The following is a 9,538-nucleotide window of genomic DNA, read 5'->3' on the forward strand; positions in this document are numbered from 1 at the left end:
TGTAAAGTCACTGCGCAGAGTATGGCTGGTGGTTAAAATTTCATCTTATACCTATATTCGACACAAGTAGTAAGTACTTACAGACCAACTATGATACACATTTTGCCTGTATAGTGATACATAGTGAATAAATTAATACCTGATTTAAAAAATAAAACAAAAATAACAAATAGCATGTTATTTAATTCAGTAATCACTAATCAGTCTTAAACAATGAACATCATACTTTTAGATTAGACAACAAAATGTATATTTATACTGTGTTTCGACTTGAAAGATTTTACTGCTTTAAAACATAAGACAAACCTACCAACCAAATGTATAAAAAAAAATGTTTTTTGTGATTATTATTTTCCTATAGGTTTCACGTAAATGTTTGTAAAAAGGAAATAATCTCCATAATATAAGCTATTAGTTGACACCTCGACGAATACAATCGGTTAAGTGGTTTTCGAGATACACCGCCAAAAAGAATAGGTCCAGACGCCATCTTTGTGACGTCATTACTATCCCCTCCCACCATTTTTCCGCTTTACTACCGCATGTACGGTGATCAGGAGAAACGCCCGAACACATTGATACCGGTTGTGGGTAAGGCCGAGCTGAGTCAATTAAATCTGGCCTCGGAGCGGCTTGGGGACTACTAATAGTAAAAGTTGTTCAGTATGACCTATAAAGTCGCTGCGCAGAGTATGACTGGTGGTTAAAAGTTCACCCTGTATAAAATTTTTAAGTAAAAAGAAATATGTACCTACCTATGATTAAGACGAAAAAAGAGACTAAACGTCGAAGTAAGGTAACATTATTGTGTCTGGTTTTTATAATTGTCATTATAATTTCAGTAATTAAAACCGATACTCTATAAATTCCATTCAATACGTATCGTAACAGTCACCACAGTTTCGACCGGTAAAAGCCAGTTATCGTTACCCATGCGCAAATAAATGAGTGTAGCTTCATTGTTTATTACTCGATCTGTATGTTTTAAGGCTCATTATATTCCTTGATAATGAAGCAATATGTTTTATATTAAACAAAATTTGCGAAATGCTAATATTTACGGAGATTTTTACAAAATAAAAAATAATAATTTTATAAAAAAACTGTTTTTTGTGATTATTTTTTTTCCTATAGGTTTCACGTAAATGTTTGTAGAAAAGGAAATAATCTCCATAATATAAGCTATTATTTGACACCTCGATGATTAAAATCGGTTAAGTGGTTTTCGAGATACACCGCCAAAAAGAATAGGTCCGGCCGCCATCTTTGTGACGTCATTACTATCCCCTCCACCATTTTTCCGCTTTACTACCGCATGTACGGTGATCAGGAGAACTGTCCGAACACATTGATACCGGTTGTGGGTAAGGCCGAGCCGAGTCAATTAAATCGTGTTTCTAGAGGGCTTTTGAGATTTGGCGACCGTACTATTTATTGAAACATGTATCTGCAGATCATTTTGAAAATAGTGCTTTTAATAAAAAAAATTAAGAAAGAAATAGTGAAGGATTTTATAATTACATTCTGAGTGTAACGAGGTATTCTAAAATAGAATCCTAGCGTAGTGAGGGATTCAAGTGTTAACGCCTATGGGTGGTATTCCACCTATGCAATTTCTTTGTCCAATGTGTATTGCGTCTCACATTTTGATTAATGACAGAGTGAGACGCAATGACATTGGACCAAGAAATTGGATAGGTGCAATACCACCCTAAGGTGGAAATATTTTTGCTACCACGTGATAAATTTACATACTGCTTTTCACATCACCTATGAGGAAATTATTATGGACATTATGGTACAATTAAATAAATAAATTTAATTAATGGTAATAAAATAAAATAATTCAACTAAGAAGTATGCAAAAAGAGGAAAAAAAGTGATCCCTCCTAGTAGGGAAAAAAAGTGCTACTTTGATCCTTCCTAGTGGTGAAGAACAACAAGGTGTTCTAAAAAAAAATCGAGTCCACATTAAGCTCGACCACGTATTAGTCCACTCATAGAACTATCCACTATATAACATACAACTTAAATGTGGACTCGATCCTAACTTGATTTCGAGTACAAAATTTGTAGACAAGAGTCTATATTTCAACCCTCCCCATTTTATCGATATCGATAAGAAACGCAAGCGTGTAGCGTACTACACTATTTAAATTGCTTATGTTGGTACTATGGTTCTTTGACAGTTCTTTGTCGTACATTTTGGTAATGATTTGCGAAACAAAGGGATTCCACTCGCTAGTATGGAAGTCCCGTCTCTTAAAACGTAGTGATTATAAAACTTAGTGATTATATGCTCTTTGGAGGCAAGGAACAGAATCTCCATCCAAAAAGTGTCCGACAAAAAACCATAAATAGTGGCGCTACAATACCTAGAATACTTGAGAAAAAAATCTAATCATAGACAGCGCACTTCACTCCGTCAGTAACGCCTAGGTTCTTAGCTACTCTAGCGCTACTCTGGAGAGATTTGGAACTATTATGTATAATAGAGATATAAAAAAGGAGCACACTCTAACATTTTTGTTATAGTAAATTGAACCTTATCACCGAGGCAGAAAGGTGTTCTAACGAGACTAGAGAAAACGGTCCACTACTTGAGATAGCAAAAGTGGGGCGCGGTGTCTCAATCGCACATGTTGCCAATGATAAAAACATACCATTGTGGTAGTATTTATATCAATATACTACTGAAATTAAATATTTTCTTATACTATTTTAGTGCTACATACAGAGTGCGGTTCTCAAATCTTTTAAGTAATTTGTAAATAAATATGATGTCAATATTATTAACTGATTAAACCAAGCATGTGCATAACAAAAAAAAAAGAATTTTAATATATTGTAGAAACTTCGTATATTCAACTTGATGACATATTTTCCAGATATTTCCAAAACACGTGAATGGTGGAGCTCAGCATTTAATTGCATAATATTTAAAAAATGTTGTGTGACAGGTTGTAGAAGTGAAAGTATTGCTGATTGTGGTATATATTTTTACAGGTGAACCACAATCATTCAATTTTACGATAAAAATACAAGACGATAATTGTCAAACTCAGGGTGACCATGATGCGGCACGATGTGGATCAGTTTTACACAATTCTTATTAAGTACTTGAGTAAGTTTAGGTATGTCTATATTTCGGCATGATTAAATTGGTGGAATGATAGCTATTACAGAATAATTAATTGCCAAAATTGAAATCCAAAGTCCGAAACGGTTTTACTAACTATTTATACATACTTAATCGATTAGATATAGGTTGGACACACATTTTCGTAAGTAGAAAAAGGCGGCAAATTTGAAAACTTGTTGCAATCACAGATCTACGATGAGTAGATGACGCTTAAAGAATAGAGAGATAGGTAAAGTGTGCAAAACGTAGGCCACCACGCATATGAACATACCATGAGTGCGAAAGAGGCAGACTACAAATGAAAAATCGTGACCATTTTTGAGTTCGACAGTGGCGGCTTACGGCCGTTATTTATTATTTTCAAATACATGTCCGGCATCGTAACACCTTAAGTATTTTAATTAGATAATATTAATAATCTCATCCACATGGAATCCAGGGCTATAACCATGAAAATCGAAGTTCGTTAATAGGGTTGTTTCCAATTTTTTGAAACGCTTGTATTACGTTCTATATTAACTAAAAGTTGCCCTAAAATCCAACTTTTATACTAAAAACGGCTTTAAATATATTAAATTAACAAAATATATTTTGACAGATGCTTTCGCGCCCAAAACGCTCTTTGAAAATTGTGTGACGTCACAGTTTACGGTTTGACACATAATCATAATATATACATACACACGTAGAAGATACTAACTGTCAACTGACATTTGTCATTTGTTGTTTATCGCCTAACTGTCAACAGTGTCAATCCAAGAGTTGTGACGTCATCAGAATCTTCAATGACGTTTCGAGTTTGGTCACGTGACGTCTGCGAAAAGATATTTTAAATTCAATATTTACAAAAATATGGTCATTACAGGTCCCCTAAAAGTAGTTTAACATGTTCTTATAATCCAAAAGAATTTATTGGGATACAATTCTGCCCTTAGATTTGTAGATGGAAACAACCCTATTGCGGGCGTTTTGCTCTGTCACTCTTAATACGTCTAAGTGAGAGTAAAAGAGAAAGATCCCCGCAACAATTTGCGAATTATTTTTGCGGTAGGCCCCCAGTTATTAGTATGCGTAAGCGAGAGCGAATATCGAAAGAAGTTACGACGGACCACCTTCCTCACGATCGATAATAGTGGCGGTCCGGTACGCCTATCAGCTATCAGTAACAGCTTTTAGGACGACTAAATTAAGTAAGATTTTGTGAAGCGTTTTACAGAAGAGAATAAACTATATCCATCCCTTTTCAGGGGCCATAATACTAGCACAGCAAAAAGACAGTAAGATTCTCTCTGACTATGCACAAATGAAAAAAGATCTTGGCCAAACTATATATTCCATGTTATCCTAATATCACAGATACATATAACTCATGGTCACCCTAATTAGAAAGAGATGCAACGGCCCACCTTGACTTCTCATATGGACACACTTTTTGGCCGATGTACCCTATCCTATAAGTCCGTGTTATTTATAGCTGACAGCTGGACATTGCAACAATTCTGCCTAAGGAGTTTCTGTTCCTTGCCTCTACCTTCCATAGTGCAAGTGAAGTAATTATGAAGTGTGGAATTAAAAGGAGGATAATCTCTTATGGCAGAACTACGAAAGGTGGAGGTACGGAAATAAATCTCCATGTACCAAAAAGTGTCATAAAAAAACCTTAAATAGGTGGCGCTACAATACCTAGAATACTTGAACAAAATAATCAAATCATAGACAGCGCACTTCACTTCGTCAATAGCGCCTAGGTTCTTAGCTACTCTAGCGCTACTCTGGAGAGATTTGGAACTATTATTTATAGCTAACAGCTGGACCCTTTTGCAACAGTTCTACCATAAGAGATGTCACTCCTCTTAATTCCACACTCCATAGGCAGAACTATTGCAAAAGTAACCAGCTTTCAGGTTTAAATAATAGTTCCTAATCTCTCCGGTGGCGCTAGGTAGGCTCATGGATTACATGAACCATAGAGGTATAATAATATAGAGATGAAATGGGGGAGGGGCAACAAATAACCCGACCAAATTACGTAGGTTGCTTTGGGTATGTTGTCAGGAATGTTAAAATGTGTTTTTAATTTTGTCGCACCGCATGTTCTGTCCCTTACGGGCGCACGAGTATAAATAATAATGCTCATCTATATAAATACTAGGTCTATGACATTTTATTTCGGTGTATTGTGGCGCCGCCTATTTAATGTTTTTTGATGGACACTTTTCATACATAGAGATGTTCCTCCTATAGAAGTAATGTAAGTAAACGTCATAATTTCATAGAAGTTTTACGTTTAAAATAATACCTGGGCGGCTACGGGGAAAATCGAAATTCGTCAAATGCGGGCATTTTTCTCTGTCACTCTAATTACGTCTTACTAAGAGTAAAAGAGAAAGATCCCCTCAATTTGCGTATTTCGGTTTTCGCGGTAGGCCCCCTGCACTGTCTGGGCTGCCAAAATCGCTGTCAACTTATCTTGGTCTGTCTCAGTGAAATATTATCACACGACTGGAAAAAATATTACGCCAATTACGTCTACACTTCCTGATATCGGACCCGAAATAAGTCCCGATGTCGGGCCTGATAATCGTTTTCCGCACATCCTTAACAATATTTGTAATGCAAAAAATATTTCTATAATTGCCAAAAATGTTCAATGTTTGATATTTTTGCATTTGAACCCTTTATTTACATTTCAAATATTGTAAAAGATGTGCTGATATTTGGTGAAACGGAAAAATACCTCTCAGCCCAAAATCGGGTCTGATATCAAGCCTGATAAAGTGTGGATGTAATTCGCACTTGATAAGTATTTTTTACATTTCAAATATATACTACTAAGCCCGAAATTGGGACTGATTTCGGGATCGAAATCGGAAAGGGTGGATGTAATTGGCGTTTTACTTTTTCAGTATTATTTAATTGACATTACATGACAGCAATGACATGTGATATAAGAAACTAAACGCACTAGATAGAGGTTATGTGTTATTATTTTCATTAATTTAATTATTTAACATAATTGTTTATATAATGTTATCTTATGAAAATAAATTAGTTCTTGCACCGATGGTCCGCATAGGCACTTTACCAATGAGATTATTAGCTCTCCGGTATGGTGCTGATATAGTGTATACAGAAGAACTAATAGATTGGAAGTTTTTACGTTCAAAGCGCAGAATTAATGGTAAGCTCTTTATCTTTTTAAATATAAATGAGGTATAAGTAGAATAACACGCACCTAATCATTATTATAGTATATAATATAATTTTAATGTAATGTAATGTAATGTAATGAATAAACTTATTAATACATTTTTATTTGATACTTACCGATAAGTTAAATGTCAATCAATGAATAATAATTTATGTATGATCCAACTTTATTGTTTCAGATATACTTAACACTATAGACTATGTTGACCAGACAGATGGTACAATTGTTTTCCGTACATGCGCTGAGGAAAAAGACAGGGTTGTTCTACAACTAGGCACTTGTGATGCAGAGCGAGCGCTCAAAGTTGCCAAATTAGTGTGAGTTAATCCAATTTAACAACTTGTTCTTGAATCTGTGAAATATACAAGTTTAGTTTAGTCACCATTAGTATTTAGATTATTGCCATGCCCTAACAGGGTATCATGTACCAACTTTATAATGTTTTTCATACCATCATACAATCAAACCTTCAAGAAAAGAGTGTATTCCCATCTTAAAGGCTGGCAACGCACTTTCAACCCCTCTGGTGTTGCAGGTGTTCATGGGCAGTGGGAATTGTTGATCCGTCTGCTTGTTTGCCTCCTATATCATAAAAAAATCCTTTGTAAAAATGAACATGGACCCAATCAAATAGATGAATATACATAAATAGCGAATTAATGTTGCTCTCATACAATTAAAGATACACTCTCTTTTTAAAACAGCATTTTGATGGCAAATGGAAATTGTAATTTGCTAGATGTTTTTCATACAAAACCTTTACTCACTTATTTACTTTGTATAACAATTATAGGTTTGTGTGACTTAATATTTGATATTTAATAACAAACCTTAATTTGTGTTACTTTGACACTTAAATGTTATTTATTATACATAATTTCAGGGAAAATGATGTGGCTGCAATAGATATCAATATGGGTTGTCCTAAAGAGTTTTCCATTAAAGGTGGAATGGGGGTAGCTCTGATGGGCCAACCAGACAAAGCATGGAAAATACTAAATACGCTAGTCAATAATCTGTCTATACCAGTTAGCTGCAAAATAAGGATACTTAAGACCTCAGAAGAAACATTGGAACTTGTGAATAAATTAGTAAGTGCAGGCATTAAGGCTATAGGGATCCACGGCAGGACAAAAGAGGAGAGACCACAACATGCTGTACATACAGATGTAATCCGTTATGTAGCAGAGAGGGTATCTGTACCAGTCATTGCAAAGTAAGTTGTGCGAGTATTATTTATGCATTATTCATATTTTTAAATAGTGTTATCCATGCTTTTCCTCCCTTTTTTATAATAAATAAAAATCTATACTTTTGATATGTATTTGGTTAAATTTTCAAATTATTCCTTTGGTAGTCTATAGGCCCCACAGAGCGAGCATATGCGCGAGGCAATTTCCTCGCGCTTATGCTCGCTCTGTGTGGACCCGCCTATTAAGAATTGAAACTCGGGGTGATACAAAAAGTCTGTCTATTAGATACCTACATGCCGTAGATGTCATCACTTCCATAGTATTTTAGTTTAGAGGCAAACATAATTATATTGTTTTCATTTTTTAGTGGTGGATCAAAAGAAATAGAAAAGCACAGTGATATACATAAGTTCAAAGAATTGACTGGATGCAACAGTGTTATGCTGGCCAGGGCAGCAGAGTGGAACTGCTCCATCTTTAGGAAAGAAGGTTTATTGCCAATGGACACAGTCATCAGCGAGTACCTGAAACTTGCTGTTGATTATGATAACTCACCATCAAATACTAAATACTGTGTACAAAATATTCTAAGAGAGTTGCAAGAGACACCGAGAGGAAGGCAGTTTTTAGAGTGCCAAACACTTGAACAAATATGGTTGGTATTAAAGCACAGCAACATTTAATATCCATAACTAATTTATAGATTACATAAACAAAATCCCTTTATGGCCATTACAAGATAGTGAAGAATTAGTTTGTAAATATTAACTTATTATAAATTCATCTTAACAGTGACATTTGGGATTTGGGACAATACTGTGAGGAGAAACAGTCTCAATATCAGAAAATGGGGATACAGGGGAGATGGCAGGTGACTCCTGAGGATTTGGAACCACCTCATAAGAAACAAAAAGTGATAGACGACCTTGATGGAGTGCAACAAATGAAGGTAAGGTGTTGCTCATTGCTAAAATACTATTAAAAATACTTTTACATGAAAGTTTTGAAGGATCATTTAGGCACTCATGCCATATAATAACTATGCTACAAAATTGGTGAAATTCTTGCCTGATAGTTTCTGACTATGCCTTCTTTCCACTTTATTGTTTTAAGAAGTTTTCTCACTCTTAGAAAGCGATAATTTAAATTAATTAATTGCTATTGTAACACATGTTTTCCTTTTAACCACTCCACTTGGACCAGTTTAACCAGATTCTGTTTATTTTCCAGGTATGTTTTATACGAGGCAATTTTGATGATTTAAACTTGCCGAAAGCAAGATTACATGCTTGGGCAGGGAAAAATGGCCATGACTTGCCAGTTTATGATACAAAGCAGGTAACTAAATTGTTCCGGACCATAATTACATTTAATGGAAAAAAATATACTTCATCATTTTGGGAAAAAAATAAAAAGTTTGCAGAGCAGGGTGCAGCTTTAGTTTGCTTATTCTATCTGGGTTTGGTAACAGAAGATGAATTGTTACAACTTGGTAGTATAATTAAATAATTAGAAGTAAAATAAAAATTGTTTTATTAAATAGAACTTTTAACTATTACAAATAAACAACTAAATTACATTTTTATGTTTTGTATACTTTCCACCAATTTTTGGTTTAGTTCTTCTAACTTCAACTTCAGCTCACTGCGTTTAGTTTTGTCATTCTGTAAATTCTCGAAATTCTGGAAACATTTATAAGCTTTGCTTAGAATTTCGTCTTCAGCGTCCAATTTTAAATCATAAACTTTATCATCTGCATTAGCTGTGTCTTCCAATATGTTTTGAGTAGTAGGCAAGTTTGGTATCGTATATTTCTTCGCATCCATTTTCAAGTAAAGAGGATTTCACGAAATATCTATATATGCAATATGTTGTGTACCAAATGTTTATAGATTTTATTAGGATAATAAGGAATACTATAGAAATAATAGCTCGCCTTGCCGTGATGCCCGTCACTGTCACCGAACTGTCACTTTACTCAACAACGAATTG

The 9,538-nt window shown here is 34.7% G+C and overlaps 1 protein-coding gene across 1 annotated transcript; it reads left to right on the top strand.

The window, feature by feature from the left end:
- Positions 1 to 6,091: 6,091 nt before the first annotated feature.
- On the top strand, positions 6,092 to 9,110 carry LOC133517907 (tRNA-dihydrouridine(20) synthase [NAD(P)+]-like). The gene is made up of 6 exons (XM_061851387.1): positions 6,092 to 6,323; positions 6,532 to 6,670; positions 7,237 to 7,569; positions 7,914 to 8,201; positions 8,339 to 8,495; positions 8,777 to 9,110. The coding sequence occupies exons 1-6, from the start codon at positions 6,170 to 6,172 to the stop codon at positions 9,053 to 9,055; spliced, it is 1,350 nt and encodes a 449-aa protein (XP_061707371.1). The 5' UTR covers positions 6,092 to 6,169; the 3' UTR covers positions 9,056 to 9,110.
- Positions 9,111 to 9,538: the final 428 nt, after the last annotated feature.

The sequence above is a fragment of the Cydia pomonella genome, chromosome 5 (genome assembly GCF_033807575.1).
Source record: "Cydia pomonella isolate Wapato2018A chromosome 5, ilCydPomo1, whole genome shotgun sequence".
NCBI classification, from domain to species: Eukaryota; Metazoa; Arthropoda; class Insecta; order Lepidoptera; family Tortricidae; genus Cydia; species Cydia pomonella.